This window comes from Sipha flava, unplaced genomic scaffold (assembly GCF_003268045.1).
Source record: "Sipha flava isolate LNK unplaced genomic scaffold, YSA_version1 247_pilon_pilon, whole genome shotgun sequence".
NCBI lineage: Eukaryota > Metazoa > Arthropoda > Insecta > Hemiptera > Aphididae > Sipha > Sipha flava.
In genome coordinates, this window is record NW_020272895.1 from 663,483 (window position 1) to 684,430 (window position 20,948).

Here is a 20,948-nt window from a genome sequence, read left to right on the forward strand (position 1 = left end):
TGATCTTAAAACCTTATAAGTAAAAAAAATATACGGTAAGTTATACTAGATAAATCCATTTCAATTAAAATAATAGACAAATTAATGTTTTCTATTCTAATTATTTCGTTCCTTTAACTTATACGTTCTTTATCAAGTACTATAGAAATAATAAATGTTTTTAAACGATGAAAAGTTGTTAAAATGTACCTTTAAATTATAATGTTGTTGTTTAAATCTTTGATGGAAAATTGCTGTTCATTTTTTGTGATATACTGAAATACCGTGCCTTTCTTTACCTGGTACAAGGTTTGTTTAAAAGTGATAATTGAGAATTGTTATTAACTCGATTGCTAATTAATTTGAAAAAAAAAACATTAGTCTATTACTACAGTGAATAATGATATAATCTTTAGAGTTCGACTTCATGGATTTAATTAAATAAAATCGGTTTAATAGGACATATTATATTAAATTAGCAGTAACTCATCAAAATTTCCTTTCCCATGGGTAATTTTGAATAAGTAAACATCGATAAAACAAATTTATTCAATAAAGTGGAAATAATGAATCAAGGAATAAATAAAGGAAATAATAACACGCATACTCATATTGTTATTAAACACCTGGAATTTAAAAAACAACTAAAATTTTGCAACGACAAGTTTGGTGTGTAAACAATTTATTATTTAAGGCGAATGAAGTTAATGTTATTCTGAATACATATATTTTGAATTTTTTCTTATGAATAAACAAAACAATATAATACGTATATTATGTATATTTTTGAATAAAAAATTTTCCCAAAACTTCAATTGAATTTCCTATTTTGTAATGGAAACGATTTTTTTTTAATAATTGAAAAACCTTATTTGTTTTGTTTTCTTTATACAAAGATTGGTAAAAGAAGTAAGAATTCAAACAGAACTCTACAAGTTCAAAGTAACTTTAAATGAGGCTTAGAGATGGTGGAGGAGGAGAATGAGAAAAACGTTTTAAATAAAAGTTTGTATAAACAGTGTGGCATGAACACATAATAAAAACTTCTCTAGTGTCTTGAAAATTATGGAAGTGAAAATTATCTTGACATACTTTTTATATGGATCACTCGATAGAAATTTATATGTTATTCTATTAATATTATTAAACAAGAGAAATTATGCTTTTTTTGTAGTTACACCGTTTGATTGTTATTGAGTATTTAAATTTTTATCCGTTAGCTATATTTTCGGTGAGTACATATAAACTGGTATCTACAATTTATATACAAATTGATTAGTATGTGTGTAATTTTTCATATTGTGCAAACAACTTAGTCTTTTATGCTGCAAAATGATTTATTTATCTGATAAAATAGACTAAATTGTCAACACTTCACCCGTTTTATTTTATTTTTTTAAATATATTTACAATTGGTCTATAAATTTCAGAAGAAATAATGAATTAAACCTTTCAGAAAAATAATGTTACATAAGTCATACGTATTAAAATAAAAACGAAACAAAAATTTATTTTCAATTAAATTTCAATCGTATACTATGGAATAATTGTTGTCAAATCCTGTGCTATTAATCATTCGTAATCACATTAATTACATTCAACACAATATGAAAAGAAACGTACTCAAGTATGAACGAAAGTATTGTCTTAAAAACATCGTGTAATTCATTTGAGTTCTATATCCATTGGTATCTAGGTATTCTATAACTATTTTATTTGTAAACGTTATTGTTTTATTCTATGGATGTTTTAAAAATTGTATCGTCTTTTATGTATAATGAAATGACGGGAATTTTTAAAATGAAAGTCAATACGCAACAAAGAAAAAATAAAACAATTCCAAAGAATGTAAAATCAACATTAAAAAAATATCTGTTTTGATTAGTGATGGGTATTGAATCCGGATTCTTCAAAAGTCTGAGAATTTCGGATTTTAGACTAAAAAATCTGGATTTGAAATTCGAAACTTTTATTACTTGTATTTTCAGTTTTTGAAATTTGAAATTCAAATTTACGGATTTCAATAACCAAATTATGGGTGTATTGATTGTGAAGTTCTGAATTCTGATTAAAAACAAAAATATGTATAGTTTTTAAAATTATATTGTAAGTCATACATAAAAGGATACTAATTCAATTTTTCGAAATTTGAATCTATATTTCTATAAGATCTGAATTTTATTTCTATGGTGGTTCAGATAATTTAAAAAAAAAAAAAAAAAATTGGAGGCTCAGAAAAAACTTAATCGTAATTTTATCAATAATGTATTTATTTTTGTATTAAAAACACATTATAAAACAATTTATATAATATTAAATATTTATAAAATAATTATAAATTCATACCAATAATAAAATTGTATACTTAAGTTTAATGAGAGGAATTAAATTTCTTTTCGTGAGTTAATTTTTTTAAAATCTGGTACTCTTGCAGTTCTGCAGACAGACGTATATCCATATTTACATGAAAGTTTTATTTTTATTGAATGGAAATTTAATGACCCTGAAAAATCTAAAGTGTGCAGTAACGGAATATCTTTTTTCTTTGATCAAGTACGATTGGTAATAAACGGTGTAGAAGGGGATAGAACTCGAAACTTACGAGTAGGTATTACAAGTTCGTTAAAATGTTATTTATAAAGTATCCTTGCTAATCATCAATGTTATGAAAATGTTGGGTGGAATGTCAAAAAAGAATTTCAAGTAGTAACACTAAAGGAGAGTTTATTGTATGGATGCCGTTGAAATAATGTTTTAGTTCTTTCGAAGACTTTAAAAAAAATTTAATTAATGTTCGAATAGAATTAATTTTAACTCGACATAATAACGATCTTCAACTAATAGTTAATAAGATATCGCAATCTTATATGATTCATTTAAATAAATTCGTCAAGTACATATCTTACACACACGTATAGGAGCGATTGAAACTACGCATGTGTGCATACATAATTATTGCTGTCTGCTCCGCATTCCCGATCGCTTGGATTCCGCGTACAATACAGGTAGAATAACGTCGGAACGGAAACACGTGCAAATAATACCGGTACTTCCTCTCGTACACGTATTATGCACGCACAACATATTATTATTATCATATAATGGCAATATAATAGCTGTGATGATGATAATAATAATAACAATAATAACAGTCGTACGCACGTGTGTACGAAAACGAAATCAATGCATCTCCCTTCCCACCCGGCAATGTCCATTATCTGGTCGAGGGTGGTCACGTCCGGTCGGAGTTCACGCCGGTCCTGCCGCCGGTTCATCCGGTGCGGCGATCTACAGCCGTGGCGGCGAACCAGCCCTTCATCAACACCTAGCTGCATTGTTTTCGATTCCGTTTACATTACGGTACGCGATTTCCCCGGGATAACAACGCACACGTTACTAACAACTAACGTTTTTTATAAATACTAACACAATAATAATAATAATAATAATAATAATAATAGTAATACGTACACGTACGGTTTACCTAACCTGGTAGCAATCCGTCGTGTAATACATGCACACGTTCGGGCTTCGTGTCCGCATGACTTGACATGCACTCGTATTTTAATAATTGCATTATGATACTATTATATAGTGTATGGCTCATCCGGTTACTGTAGAGGTCGGTACATTAAGCAATATTCCAGACAACCGACTGCTCATATCGGTACTTTGCACGGAGTGGATGGGAGAGGTTACCAGCTAGGTATGCCATGTTGTTATTACTATTATTATTATTATTACGAGTCGTTCAAGGGAGGATTATAATATTTCAGTGTACCACGCGTGGTAAACCGCTGATACCAAGCAGACTCAACTCGAAGAATGCGTATAGTAATTCGATGTGCGAGAGAGAGAGAAAAAGAGAGAAAGAGAGAGTACGCTGACAAAATTCTCTGAATTTCTATCGCAATGATAATAATATGTCAGCGTGTTTAATAATGTTCACAGAATGAATTTATGGATTACGGAGCGCAAAAACTGTTCGAACAATTTCCATTCAACTGTTAACCGATTAGATAATATATTAATGGGATATCATTAAGTATAAGTAATGTAGGATAAAGCATATTTTATCTCGTAATAGATTGTTTCCTCATTGAAAATCCGAAAAACCACTGGGGCTGATGGTGTCGCATCACCTACAGTCTACTCGTCAAGTATTGACGAGTGAACGTCTCTGATGGGTTTCTTTTCATCTTTTGTTTATTTTTTTCGTTCGGTGGAAATAAATTCTTAGAAAAAGTATTAATATGCCTAACGAAAACTGCACAAAAAGAAACTAGTTATAATCGTTGATGAGAAACGGAAGAACAAAATGCATTGAATTACTTCAAGCTTATAATATTAAAACCTATTAAATTAATCAAAATGAAAACTTGCGCATAAGCCGTATTCCTATAAAAAAAAACGTTTACTGTACCAAACTTAATCCTAAACAATTATATATTACTGGCTGTTTTTTCAATTAGTATAATTTAATACATTTTTAACATTTTTTACATAATAATATTTATTATATTTTATTATTTTTAGTGTAAATGAAATTGTAATTATAAACTAAAATTGTATATGTAAAACTGTCCACTAAAATTTTCAAATAATTTCAATATTTAAACTTTTCTTTATTTTATCATTACATTAATCACATATATCTATCTTATGTTTCATCAAATTGTATTACTCTCAATCTCAACACAAACAATTGCTGAAAGAGATATAAAATCTTATAAATAACTAAATGTATTGTATGTGTTATGTAATTTATTATGATTATTTAAAAAAAAAAATTAAATAAAATAAAAAAATAAGCAATATTCTAACTAGGTATTTTTCATGAAATTTAATGTTATACAGGATACATATGTCTGGATCTGAAAAATAGTAGTTTTTTAGGGTGTAACGAGCATTAAGGTTTCTTTCTTCGTACTCGTAAAATAATTTTCTCAAAATAACCATGGGCGTATCGACGATCACGGAACAGAAAAAAATCTACGAAATTGAAGTGGCAGTTGGGTAATAACACTAAGTAGATCTCCAAAAAATTATTATTAACAAATAAACCAATAGAATGGTTTATAAAGGGAACAAAAAATTTGTAAAGAAAATAACCTGAAGAAATAGATACTACTTGAGAGCAAATTTTTCTCTTGTGAATGTGAGATTGAGAAGATAATGGATATGTTGCGTGGTGTTTAAATATTGTAACAGTGTAAACAAAGAAATATACTAAATTCTAAAGATCACTCCAAAAATGCGGCCTGAAATTTTACTGAATCGATATAAACCTCTGATATATAGTGACCATAAATAATATTAAACTGAATAGATTAATGTAATTTTCGATTTATTAAATAAGATTTAAATTGGTACTGTTATTGTTCATTGAATGTTCTTGTAACAATGTAATCATAATATTATGTAAATACTGTATTTAAAATGTTCTCAGAATTTTTGTCTTTGAATATTGAAATTATAATATTTTTTTTATTCTTTTAATAGTGTAAAGCATAATTAATATTACATTAATTTTGAATAAGTTTAAAAAATGATGGTCTTAAGTTTGTGTACATAATGTTTTTACATAAGTTAAAGCATAATATTACCAGAACATTAAGTTATGGAATACTATTATACATACTCGTTATTTAGGATATTACCATATATTTTGTAATTTTATCTTATAAATATTTAAGACATATTTATTTTTTATTTTTGTATGTTTATTTCGAGTGATACGAGAAATAAGCAATTTTCTAAATAGAAAATTTAAAATTATATATCGATAATATTGCGAACGATGTAAAGCCACAGATGTTGCGCTTCTAAATAAAATACTTTAATTGAGTTACCTCAATGTAATGTTGTCATAATACTGAGGATAGATGAAATAATTCAAGATTTATTCAATTATTAACAATACACTTTTCGTTTTTATATTTAATAATAATATTGTAATCTGATGGTTAATAAAAAACATATTCGGAATAATAAACAGTTATCACAACAAATAATGCGAATAAAGTTAGAAAATAATTATTTTTTTACTTATACTATTTTAATTGATATTTAGTTCTATTTGATTTATAAACTTTTAAGCTGATTTACATAGTTATTTACATAGTTATAATCTTTGATGGAAGGTACTACATTTTATTTTTATCAAATATAGTATTGAAGCTCAATGAATTACAATTTCATTTAATTATTCGTTTTTTATCTTATCATAAATTGCAAAATATTCATACAGTAAAAACATATTTCTATAGTTCGTTCTCAATAATCCTCATTAATTTATATGTTCTGTATATTTAAAGTATATAAATTATATTCAGCTACTTCATTGTCTGCTAATCACCTAAAATATATCACATTTTATACTACTGTGTAATTAAAAAAATACTTAATTATTGAATTTTCCATTTTCAATAGTTTATAATTTGTACAATTTTCAAAACATATTTTATTCTTTAAATATATCTAGGATTCTACGTAGAAATTAATCTTTTTTCATGTTTTCATTTGACATTTTTATTAATAAATTTATATTGAAAGAAAAAATATAAATAAATCAGTGAATACAATTGAGATATAAAAATATAAATATTTACAGATTATGAAATATACAGTTTTAAAGAATTGCTTTTCGGTTTTAATGCAACACAACTTTCTTACCAGATCGTTTTATTTTCCATAAATATAAATATTTTTGGTAAACTTCAATTTCTTCTGAGCAATATACATATTTTTATTTATTTTACTTAACGCAAATAATTATTTATCATAGAAACCAATCAAATTTTTCATTATAAATGCTTTAATATTTAAAATTATTTAACGATTTTATCAATTCAAATGTCAATACCCAAAAATGAATGACTTTTATGTAATATAAGGCGTACCAAAACGTATAACAATTGTCTATAATATTATATATTTTAAAAAAGTTGAAAATTATATATACCTCTCAAAAAAATGATTTAATGGAGAGTCTAGGTTAAGTTTACCAAAATATGAACATATAGTAAATTAAAGATCAATACACCTATAACTATACATAAACATTTATAATATTATCAACACATTTTAAATGATTATTTTTAAATATGAATTAATCATTAAGTCATTACTTTTATCCGATTTCTAAAATTCGTCTTATACACGAAGTTTAAGTTTAAATATATAATTTTGTTTAAAAAATATCCACACGGTTATAATAAAATGTATTAAACAATAATATATTGTACATTAAATTGCTAATTCGACGATAATGAACCATGAGAATTTATTTATAATACACTGAATGAATTAGTTTTCAAAGTTAAAAGATTTTTTTCAATAAAATTGTATCTAAAATGTTGTTTACGAAATGGTTAAAATCATATGATTCTTTATAATTTAAATTAAGAATTATATTAGGAAAAAAAAATAAAAAATATTTGTTACGACAGTCATTGGTGCATAATGATAGTTTGATACCTCTAAATCACTACCGAGCCCCTCAAATGTACACTTGTATTTCCACATTAAGCACATAGATCATATATAAATCTCTCGAATAACATCAATGTTGATGATATTGTTTATGTACTTGCGTATAAGGAAAGGCGTATTCTTTGAAAATGAAAATATTATCATAAAATATAATGTCTTGTTTTTAATCAAGTTAATGGAGGACTTATGGTTCTGAAAAAGTTTGTGCTATTTACTTTCTATGCGAAACGGTTTGATTTTTGTTGAAATTAAACAATACACCCAGTGTATTTAATATGTATTAGTTTGTATTCATACTGTAGTCTTAAGTATATATGTATACATTATTATAGTCAGCGATTAGTGTTGAGATGGCACATTCTGTATGTCGGGTGTGGTATGTATACGGGTATTGTAGCACAGATATATGGAGGCAGTCTGTCGAGACATGCGATCGGTTGCCGTTGTACGAAGTGCGTTTTATATAATCTTATTATTATTATTATTATAATTTCACGATATTAAATTGTTTATTAATTTAACCTAAACGTGTTTGTATCTACTTTTAAACCGATTCCACTCAACAATTTTATTTTCGTTTTTTTTGCATCACTCCGTTTCAGTGCAGTATAATGCCGTTTATTAGTACGTTTAATACGCTACCGCTGAAAGCCACATTTACGTGTTTAGCCGTCTGAGTATTTTTAGAAATTTATTTCAAAATTATATACTTACCAATAACAATGTCGTTGGGTGGAACGAACAATAATTGCAGTATTATTAGTCCGCGGTTAACGTCCAAAAGCTCGTTGTTAGGCGATGGACGAGACGTGCGTATCATAGATGTACGTCGAGATTGTGTAGTAGTGTACACACGTGAAGCCCGCCGAGACTGCAAATGAATCGCTTCATTCAAAAAAGGCCTAAGTCAACATTTTATCAAAAACGTGATTATTACAGATTCATTATCACATTACTTAGACACATTGATTTATGTTAAGTCTTAGTCCTATCACTAAAACCTATTGTAAACAAGCATATTATACATTACATTTTTGTTAAAAGGGATATAGCCACGGACTAATGCTTTTTCCATAAATCTAATATTATTATCAAAAATAATATCAGCTGATATTGTGATATCAAGTTTTCTAGTGTTGTGATTATGATTTTACATTAATCATGTTATCAAAAGTGCAGTTTCCTGATCGTTATACAAGTTAACTGTAAATTTGTATGTATATAACTCATAATGGATAATATAGAAGTTGGAAAGAAACGTAGCAATGTAAATTCATATAAAAGAAACATAATTAAAAAAGCTATACGAACTGGTGTTGAATATATTAATAATAAAGGCAAATTTGTTGAGAAAAAAACCACCGGACCTTGCAAGTAATAACTTTAATAATAATAATGTTATTTATTTTCATTGTTATTTGTTAAACTTTTTTTTAGATGTAAAAAGAAATGATTTAACTCTATCTCACCTGAAAACAAAACAAAAATTCTGACTAGATTATATTCCATGACCTCAAAAAATCAGCAAGATTTGTTTTTACAAAGTTTAATTGAAGTTCTCAAAGTCCAAAGACATCGTCCAAGAAAAATCACAAATCCAAGAGTAAATGAATTTAGTTTTAAATACTTTGTTTACGTCGGTGAATTTAAAAAAATGGTATGTTTAAACGCATTTTTATCATTACATTCTGTGTCTATGAAAAGAATCAAAAGATTACGAGATTTAACAATACATGGTAAAAGTCCCAAAGATCAAAGGGGTTTACATAGTGCTAGTAATGCTCTATCAGGGGAAACTAAAGTTCTTATGCAAAATCATATAGATTCGTTTCCTACTAAAATTAGTCATTATTCTGGTAAAGAAGTAAAATATTTGAATGAACAATTAAGTATTAAAACTATGTATAATTTATTTAAAGCTAAATACCCTAACGTTAAAGTGAGATATGTTTCATATTTTAAGTTTTTTAAAGGCAATTTTGAATTGAGATTTGGACGCCCGCAAGTTGATGTATGTTGTACTTGTGAAAATTTAAATTTAAAAATAAAAAATCCATGTTTAAACGATGCCGCCAAAAAAGTTGCAGTAGCTGAGTTAATGGTCCATAAGCGAAAAAGCAAAAAGTTTTAAAACGAACTTAAGGTTGAAGTAGAGGAAAAAAACAAAATTCAAAGTAACACTGTTGCTTTATGTTTTGATTATATGCAAAATTTAAGTCTTCCTAAAATTCCTATTTAGGAAATGTTTTATTGGAGACAATTATCAGTATCAATTTTTTGTGTTCATGATATAAAAACAGGTAAATCGACAATTTTTCTGTATCATGAAGGACAAGCTAAAAAAGGACCAGATGAAGTTTGTTCCTTTTTGGATTACTACATAAAAAATTATATACCAACTTCTGTTAATGAACTTCATTTATATTCTTATAATTGCGGCGGTCAGATCAAAAATCACACTTTGTCTAGAATGTTATTGGCCTTAACCGATATTGGACGATTTAAGAAAATTATTCAAAATTTCCCTGTACGTGGTCATTCTTTCCTGCCATGCGATAGAGATTTTGTATTGATAAAGCGTTATTTAAAAAAAAAAAAAAAAAAATCGAATTTATACAACACACCATTTTATTGAGTAAATTTGTCAGGCAAAATCGGATAAGTTTCAAGTAGTTGAAATAAACACATCAGACATATTAAACTTCAAATTGTGGTGGCCGAAGTATTATAAAAAAGATACTATTTCCATAGAAAGTCGTTCATTTTCAAGAAATCAAAAAACTAATTTTGGAATTTCATAATTTTCTCAATTTATCTACAATTCAGAATATCCCGGAACTATTTTTGGCTATCCATTAATCAATGGCCTTTTAAAATCTACATTCCCTCTTATGCAACCAGGAAAACACAGAACTAATATTAAATTTCCAGATACTCATGCTTACGAAAACGATAGACTTCTAATAAAAATATCCAAGATGAATGATATTAAAAAATCATATTCCTACATTGACCATCCGTACAAAGAATTTTATGATAATATTTTCACGTGGTCAACGGATAACGAATAATAAAATCATAGAAAAATAAGAAACAGACAAAAGCATTTAAAAAAGACTTATTTGAATAACATAAACTTAAAACGAATTAATATTTTTAATTAGAGAGATTTATGAAAAAGATTTTGTTATAATTTATAGTTAAATATAAATTAAATAGTATTATATGAAAATATTAAAAAGTGATAATGTTTCAATTAAATAAATTATGTTTTTTTTTTGAGTATTTTTTGTTATAAAAGTTGTATACATTATTATATCATTCTAATGAAACTAGAAGAGAAATTGTTAATTTATAATAAGAAATTAATATTTTATTGTTATTTTTTGAATTAAATACCTATTTCTTTATTTTTAATAGTTAATATAATTTGTTTAGTGATAATATTGTCGTTTTTACTATTTAATTTCATGACCTGAAACAGTATAAATCAAATACATTAGTGACTTTTGTAAAAATGGTCTAAGTCCACTATACTTAAGTGCTAACAACCTAAACTACATTTTTAAAATAATAATATTGATTTAAAGAATTTAATTTTACTATGTAATATCTATTAACTTTTATAAAAACCTTATATATTTATACATTTTTGAGTAAATCAAAAGTTATTTTCATTTCTCCAAAAGTTTAAAGATACGGATCAAGGCCTCATTAGTATGAAGCGATTCAAATATTATTTATTTACGTACACATATATTTATATTATAATGCGCTACCGTGTCTTTTTGTATGCACTAACGTACTTAAATACTACTCGATGACTGTTATCATAAGGACGATTATTGTTTACATCGATGTCGGGTCCCTACGTGTACAACAATATTATAGTACATGCGCTGTACTCGTGGTCTGTATAGTATATATATTTATATATGCTCCTAGGTCAGTGTCAACTATCACCCAGCGTTTTGATAACGTTCATCCGCGTCTCTTTTACCCATCTCTGCCACCGCCTGTTTCGGAATCACACGTAGTAAAATCACTTCGTGAACGCCGGTCGATTGGTTATGATTGGTTTTGGTTTGGTTAGGAGAATTTGTGTACTAGGTTCAAAACATGCACTTAATCCTGCCCGGAGACCAAATTTCGTCTTCGTCTATAATCGTGGTATAAATCATCATGTATACCTGGAACTGCCAACAGCGACTTTGGAAATGTACATCGCGTCTTAGTTGTAATTCCGTTGTACAATATCGCACAATATACATACATATGTATATGCTATTTTGTAATTTACACTTGGTGAAATAAATTTATTCACAAACTGTAGAAATTCCAAATTTATAAAAAAGAAAAAAGTGGGCAATGAGTTTTTCTTAGGGAGCATTTGCAAGTAATTTAAAACTATATGCATAGTATTATATAGTATCATTTAGTCTTAACACTTGATATGCAATATTCAATATCATTTGATAGCTATTAATATCGATTTTAAACAGTATATTATTGTTTGAAGGTTACAGTATATAATATAAATTTAATCAGAGGTAAGTTAAAATCTGAAAATATTTATAAAGTATAAGTTTAATTACTCGTTTTAATATAAGTTTAATTACTTACTAACCTGGGTAATAATTATTATAAATTATTTAGACTAGAGCAATTACTAATTCTAAACTTAAAAATATTATGCTAAAAAATCGTCGTATATTCAAATGATATTTATTTTCATTTATTTATATGTACTGTATTCATAATTTCAGTTGATCATTTGTTACGTGTTATATAATATTGTATATTAGATAAAATAAAGTTTTTCCTTGATGACCAAAAAGTGAAAAATGTATACGTCTAGCCCAAAACTGTTTCAACTTTTAAATATATAATTTTTGAAAACACGCTTCTTATTTCATATATAGATAATTAGAGGAATCACTTAATTATAAGTTGTGTTGTTTTTTAAATGCAGTGATCATTGAATGTGTGAATAAATGGTAATTTAATTATATGTATATGTTACCGGCAATATGGATAATTCAAGTATTTTACAAAATGCCTATACATTATGCAAATTGCCGACCTATTTTAGGCAATGTAAATAAAACATAAGATTTTCAATATTATTTTACATATAACCTAGGCATTTTATAAAATACCTAAGCATTATGCAAAATGTCAATTTTTTTTTTTAGGAAAAGTACAAAACATTTCATTATATTTTATATTATATTAAGATTCTTATAATTATTATATATTATTACTCATATTACAGACAAAATTTAATTTTTATTTATAATTATATAAATATTTTACTTAAACTACTATTAACTTATTAAAAAATGTTGTAGAAAAGTGACATTTTAAATGCACAAAATGTTATTTTCAAGGCAAATACACTTTTTATTTTAACACTTGAACTTACAAACACATTTTAAAAATCTTTAGCCAATTCTCGTGGATTGAATTTTTATCAACTCATTATACTGTTCATCAGATAAAAAACTAGTATTAGTGGCCAAATTTTTTTAAAAAAATTTTGTAGTTTTTTATAAAAATTTGACTTCATACAAATCGTATGCATAGTTGCAACACTAAAACGAGACACGAAAATGACGAGAAAAATTAAGATATTGTAATAAAATGATTAGTACGTTCAATATTATATCTCAGAATTATTATTGCAGTAGTAAAAGAATATTAATCTTTATTGCGTTAAACCGTAAACGCACATTTACGATAAAAGACAATTTTTTTTGTTTTTTTCATATTGCCTACTCCACGATTGGCATTCTACATAATACCTAGGCAAAGTTCGTATTATGTATACTACCGAGTGATTTTTGGCATTTTGCAAAGTACCAGATTATTTATATTGCCGGTAACATATATATATATATATACGAGTATACAGATATGTTGTTATTGTTTCATAGATTATAAGATTTGATAATTAATAATTAATTGGTATTGTATTAAATTATTTAGATATTTTATAGTATTTACTCCTATAGCTTACTGAACCTCATTAAATCGATGTCTGAGGAATAAAAAAATATGAAAAAAAAGTGCATATTTATATATTTGTCGGCGTACACTTTGTGCACATATACCGTACACAAAATAAAATAAACTTTGCGTGCTTGGCTTGAGGGTGTTGACATGAGAACGAGAAGCATTTATGTACACGTATATAAATATGCTGTACGAACATGTAGCGAACTTCTGACAATTATTCCTTTATCCAACAACCGGAAGTATAATCACTTGACTTTGAGTTTCCCGAAAACATCAACAACAAAATAAATATTCTCAATCACATATTTTTACTAACAGTACATATATACGAGGTGTTTTGAAAGTTTGAAGACTGTTCATTCGTATAAAGGCCCATATGTTATAAACACGAAACAATTGAATACAACACACATTATACAAGCATTCAATGTAACTAATTATTAATCGTTTTGTGAATGTATACTCGCTACGATTTTGGGACTTTCAAACTAACGTTAAAATGTTTTCTAATTATAAATATAAGATAAAAAAAGGTAAATCTCTTAGATTAACTAAGACTCCACGGCCAGGAGTGATACATTAATGGGTGAATGATATTGCAGTATTAGTTTTTTAAACTTGAAACCCAAGTACCATTTTTATTGAAAACCAATTTAGAGTGAAAGAGGTCAGTTGGATTAATTTATACTTCTATAGATGGTTGATGTATTTAGTAGAAGAATACTATTAATTCTAAAAATACATTTTTTCAAAATCGAAATGAATAGCTGATTGAGCTAATGATAGTCATTAGTCGATATTATTACTATAACTATCATTATCTTAATCGATTATTCTTTTTTAAAAAATTTAAAAAGGTGTATTTTATGAATTAATAGTTTGATTGCATGTATATGCAAATTATAGAAAGTATGTATTGTATACATTATTTTATGTTGTATAAAAATTATTATACATATTATATAAACATATAATTTGGTGCGCAATGGTGTTATGGTTTTATCAGGTAAAAAGAGATCGGGGCACAATCGTGTTGCAGTTACTCAGAATCTAGAATAAAGTTGAAAGACTTATTTTTTAATTTTTTTTAGTAAATTTAAGCTATTTCATATTAAAATTCTTATGTTGATTAAATTTTATTTGTATATAATTATCTGAATACTATTTTTTTTTTTTTTTTTTTTTAATTTAATTTTATTAAAAAAATATTACTAAATTAATTCGTCTATTAAATTTTGTATAATAATTGAAACAGATGTTATCCTAATATAATTTTTCTTCTGGGTACTGACAAAGCCTGATTTGCTAACTACATTTTTCTGAGATAACTTTTGACCTTATCATTATTTTCTATAACTGGGTAGAAAAGAATCAAATATATTCAATGCTGTTGTTCAAAACTTATTTAAGGGTATAATTTTAATCCCTCTTGGGATTGTTGTTCACCCCTTTATTTGAAATTTCACATGGAAAAAATAATATATTTTACAATATATACAATATTTGTAGCTGAGGGAATGTATAACATTAATCCTATTATAGTGAAATTAATGGTAGTATTAGGCCGGATATAATAATAATAATGTTATAATAATTGTTGTTTTTGTTATGTATATGTATTACGTTATATACATGCATTGAAAAATATTGTTAAATTTAAATTTGTTTTAATATTTTTTACGAATATATAAATATGTATATATATTTAAAAGACTAAGAAAATCAAATAAACATTTATAATTTTTGGTACATATATACTTTGTGAACACTACACAATGTACATTATTACTGCATGTATATTATAAGACGATATTTTACGAACCCTGTAAAATATTGCTTCATAAAACTATTGTCAAGGGAGTATCATCATCATTATTGACAATAGTTATATTTTCAGATTTGTATTTAATCCCTGTGGATGACTTCATTTTTTGTATCGATCGTTTACAGTGTAAACTTTACACCTATGTAAAAAATGTTCATTTATTTTCTAAAATATTTTAAGGCACTTTACATCTTTGTAATAAACAATAAAGACGATATCTTGATTAAAAAATGTAAATATACAAAAACGTAATATCTTATAATGTTATAATTATAAACATAACAGATAAAATGGTAAAATACAATTGCTTAGCATCGTGATAAAATATGTATTGAAACCATTAATGTACAGTGAAACCTCAACTTATGGTCAACTCACTAACAGTAAAAATCCCTCAAAATAAAAATTCCACCTGATAAGTACAATATGTACGTCTAGGTACTTATATACATTTCAATAGTTATTAAATTTTATTTTGACTAAGTTTTGAATCGTGCATCAAATTAAAATTCCTTTTTAGTGCACCTGAGTTTAAATATTGTTATTGCGAAGTTTCGATTGTGTATGAACATTTTGATCAACGATAAAACAGTAAAATATAGTAAGAGTGATTTGGTAATTATTTTTAAATGATAATCGTTAAACATTTTTTAATTATTCCGTATTGAACGTAATTATAATATTAATTAATAACATTAGATTACTTTATTAATACATGATGTGTCTATTAATAATAAAGTTTCCCATTGACATTTTATTAAGTTTTATTGTTCTGATTTCACGTTTTAGGAGTTTAGTAATTACTCGACTATATACTAACGCAGCATAAGGGTAAGATACCACTTCGGACAAAGTGAGAGGTTGTGTACAGGATTTATACGGTGCTCATTATATAAATGCTTGACCAACGGTTATTGTATAATACATACATACATATATATATATATGTATGTATATAGCTTACCATCAAATATTATTCTTCCGTAAGGGGCTGTTTTATGTTTAATAATAATATAACATATTATATATTCAAATTCGATGGCTATGCATTGGATTTTTTATTAACGAGAACCGTATAAATTATATTTGTTAAAGATTAGACAGTGAATTCAAATTAAACCCCGGCGGTAAAATACTGAAATTTATGTGAAAACAGTGTTTACTATCATGATAAAGACCATGATCACTATGGAGAAGTGGATAGAGGACAGGTATTTTTTTTCAAACAGCGTCAAAATATGTACTTGTTTTACAGTGACTGAATGTTTTTTTTTACCTATTTTATTCGGTAGTAAGACAAAGGAGGAATGTAACTCGAACAAAATTATATATTAAAAATGCATCACTAGGTATATACAAAGTCAATAAAATTAAAACACGAGTCACTATTTTATTGACTTTGTATATACCTGTTGATGAAATTTTCATTTGAAACCGATTATAAATTACAAATATAATACTTCAGACTAAGCATTTATTTATTTATTTTTTCTATATATATACAGTAGAACCCGTTTAAGACGCTTTCGCTTAAGACGATTTCCCGGCTAATACGCTCATTTTTACGAGTCCCTTGATTTTGACATCATTTTGTTCCCGCGTAATACGATTTCCCGCTTAAGACGCTATTTTTAACTGGTTCTTTGAAGAGCGTCTTAAACGGATTCTACTGTATATATATAAACTATTTATTTATGTATTCATGTACAACTACTAACCATTTATTAATTTGTATTTTATTTTTTATTATTTTATTGTATAAATATTATTTAAAATAGTTTTTAAGTTAAGTTAAGTTGTTCAGTTTTTTTAATTACATTGATGATTTTAAATTTAGTAAAATAAAATATTGCCATCAAAATTTTATCTTATAAATTATGAAGATCTAAAATCATAAGACACGTCTAATCAACTGTGATTCTTTATAAAATTTGTGAATAGCAACTCTTCTCTCTTCTCTCTGCAAAAATTGAGAGTGAGTTTTATACAAATATTGTTGTACAGTAATTATTCTAAACAATATACTGCATATTGTGCTAACTCTCAGAATATTTTAATGTTTTTAAACGTAATTAATTTAAAATAAAGCAAAATCACGTAAAATCTGTGGTAGGAAATATTGTTTACGAACTCAACCATCCATAAATTTTTTCGAAAATTCTTCTCGAAAAATCTGAAAGTCTTCTAACAACGCAACGGAAATGTGATCATATATATTGATATTATTGATAATAGCATCTTTTACCAACTGTTGTTGATATATCTTCATTACTCGCCAGTGGCGTAATTTGGAATTGGTTTTGGGGTGGGATTGGGATATAAATTTATACTATCATTTTAGTAGGGCTATGCCCCCCACACCCCCTTTAAACATTAAATCTCATATATCTCAATATTATATTAATTTATTATTATAAATTAAATGGTATAATAATGATTGTAAAAAATGTTAATTTTTAATTATTAACTTTTTCTAACTTTGTACTTACAGGTTGTTCTACAGAAATCATTGATCTGATTCTTTGTTTTTCCTAAGAAAATATCCTTGTATTATTAATTTTTAAATTTGTGGATATGGATATGCCATAATAACTACATAGAAATAAGAAATATATAAATGTATGAAGATTTAGATTATTTCAAAAAATAGTTCAACTTTATTACAAGTTTTTTGCTAGGTTGGTCTTGATCTGAATTACATTTTGATAAGCTGTTTTCTTGATTAGTTTATTTAAATTTTTTTGAAAAAAAGAAATAAAAGCATTCGACTGCCTTATAATTTTTAATTTAATAATTGAATATGTAATTTAGTAATATATTAAATTTACATTATCGCACAATAAACACACATCCACAGTTACAGAAAAAAATAATATTATTTTATTACTCGTTTTATTATATATAATATAAATAATAATAGACATTGGTGTTGTACTATTGCTGATCGTTTACAGTTTTATAATATTTCAAAATAGTTAATACCAGTGTTGCCAGTTATAATTTTTTTAAAAAGCTATGAGTACTATCACAAAAGGCCGGAAATCAGCTGAAAAAAAAACGATTAATAACAAACATATTAACGCAAAAATAAAAATATTAATACTATTAAAATTGTTGGCAATTTCCATTTCCTTCTTTAGTAAAGCTATTAATCTTTTTATCATATTTTGCAAGTAAATAATATTATTAGAACATTAAATATAATAAATAAAAATATTAAATAATCATAATTCATAGTTTATTAAATTTTTATGTTCTAAGCAGTCCAACATTAAAACAATAAACAAGGAAATAAAATAATAAGTATTAAAAATAACAAAACAAATAGGTAATACATAAAAAAAATGTTAGGATAGTGAATTAAAGTCTTTTGAATCACGAATCTATAATCGTGAAACGAACTAAGATATACTAGTCCGAGGTGTAAAGTGATAAATATTAACTAGATATGAATATAAATCCGATTCGTAGTTAACAATCACCACAGATAAATATAATTTGTTTTGATAACAACCATAAATATGGTTTATCATATGGAGTGATAACGAAAACGAAGGGAAAAACTCATGATATCAATGTCGTGTAATATTATACTTATATACACAATCAATTAAAATATATTATATATAACTTAAATCAGAATTAAGCTATTTAAAAACAATTAATGGCTAGAAAAAAAGCTAGGAGCAAGATTGTGTATTTTTTCAGTCAGATTGAAATGAAAAAGACCAGATTTAGCCTTAAAAAGGCCAACATGGCATCACTGGTTAATACCTTATACCACTGAATAGAATAATATAATGATACATTGTTTGTCGAAAGCAATTTTCTAGGAAAATAAACCAAGTTTTGCTATAATGCTATAAATAGTCGAAAACAAGACCCAATATATATAGTATAATATAGTTATTATAGTAATATGTCAATCACTATACTCATTTTATTAATATTAATGATTATAATAAGAACTTTTAGATTATATAATAAATAATTGATAAATAACTAACATTAATATTTGTTTTAGAAAAAATTTCAATGTTTCACGTTTTTGTGAAATATTGCATGCTTTAAGCACTAAACAAGAGTGGTAAATTGTAGATTTATCAGTGTTATATTTTAACTCTGAGCTATATAATTTTCTTGTCATATATTATAATTGTTGAACTATCGTAGTTTTATATTAGTAAAATAAAAAAAATCTCGACTATGATAATATCCATGTATTCTTATTTCTTATCTTAAAATCTTTTAAAGATTAGTGCTTACAGAAATTTAATTATAATTATTCTAAAAAAAAGCGTCTGGGGGTGGATATATCCCTATATCCCCCCCCCCCCCAAAAATTACGCCACTGTTACTCGCCGTTAAACATACGTCATATGATTGTTATTGTTCATGTCCATGCGTATTATTATACACACACTACTTAATATTATTCTTTACCATTAAATATACAGTTATTTTTTTTTTTTTAGTTTTTATCAAACATTTTTGATAGGATAAATCACATCGTGGGTAAATTATAATTACCGCCGGCGTCATATTGTATACGGGATAACTGGGATTCACGTATCCAGAGTGACCGGAATTAAATATGGATATCTACATTGTTCAAACATTTATTTCAACATTATTATCATAGGTAGAAATAAGGGTGGGATTGGAGGCTCAGTCCCCTTCTTCTGAAACTAATGATAAATACATAGTGTATTGTACATTTGTAAACTTCAGCCCTCTTTAAATCTACACTATTTGTGCCTATGAATATTACAATTGTTGTAAGATATGTCACATTTATGTCAATGATATATTAATAAAAAAATATTACATACGTTTACAAACATTATCGTTCTAAAGAACGTCATAGGAAATAGCGTAATCTTGGTTATTATACAGAATAGAATAATCAAAATGGACACTAGAAACAAGTTACATGGTAAGATAAGGTCAAAAAAACAAACGGCCACTATTTTGGTGACATGTAAATTGCGCCCGGGTAAGATTCCGGGTAAAATATTCAATTCGTTACAGCCATATAATGAAATATGAATATAAATATATAATATAATATAAATATGAATAATTAAAAAATATATATAATTTTAAAAAAAGCAAAATGAATACAAATATTAAAAATATTAACATATGATGGATACTCGTATTCATCAATAGGAATTTGAGCACTATTATATTCATCAATTGGAATTATACCATTATTATATTTATTAAATAAATTTTCTAAGTTTTCGGGTTTTTTTTTTCGTTTTTCCGTTCTGGAATCTAAATGGTTCATTTATACTATTTAGTTCAATGTATATTTCTATTTGAATTTTTTTTTAACTTTTCTATGAATAGGAAAATATTTGGATGAGTTGTATAAAAGCTAGAATTAAAGTGAGAATGAAAAGACTTGCATGCATTTGCGGTTAAAGTTGGCTCTGCTGATGCTTGAGTCCATACTTTGATGAATACTGACATAGATAAAATATCGGGCGCAGTTTACGTATACCCACTATTTTGATTGAGTTGGTTTTTATTAATTTTAACTAATTATTAGAACTTTTTTATAACAAAAATTATGTTTGATTTACGATAATTTTATTTTTTTTTATCTAAGAAAAAAAATATCCTC

The 20,948-nt window shown here is 26.0% G+C and overlaps 2 protein-coding genes across 2 annotated transcripts in view; both read left to right on the top strand.

Moving 5' to 3' along the window:
• LOC112684263 (neurotrimin-like) overlaps nucleotides 1–20,948 on the top strand; it is a gene marked incomplete in the record, with an annotated part of 168,503 nt that overhangs the window by 19,574 nt on the left and 127,981 nt on the right.
• LOC112684264 lies at nucleotides 8,808–10,087 on the top strand. The gene is made up of 2 exons (XM_025555689.1): nucleotides 8,808–8,847; nucleotides 8,911–10,087. Exon 2 carries the CDS (start codon nucleotides 8,981–8,983, stop codon nucleotides 9,602–9,604), a length of 624 nt encoding a protein of 207 aa, XP_025411474.1. The 5' UTR covers nucleotides 8,808–8,847; nucleotides 8,911–8,980; the 3' UTR covers nucleotides 9,605–10,087.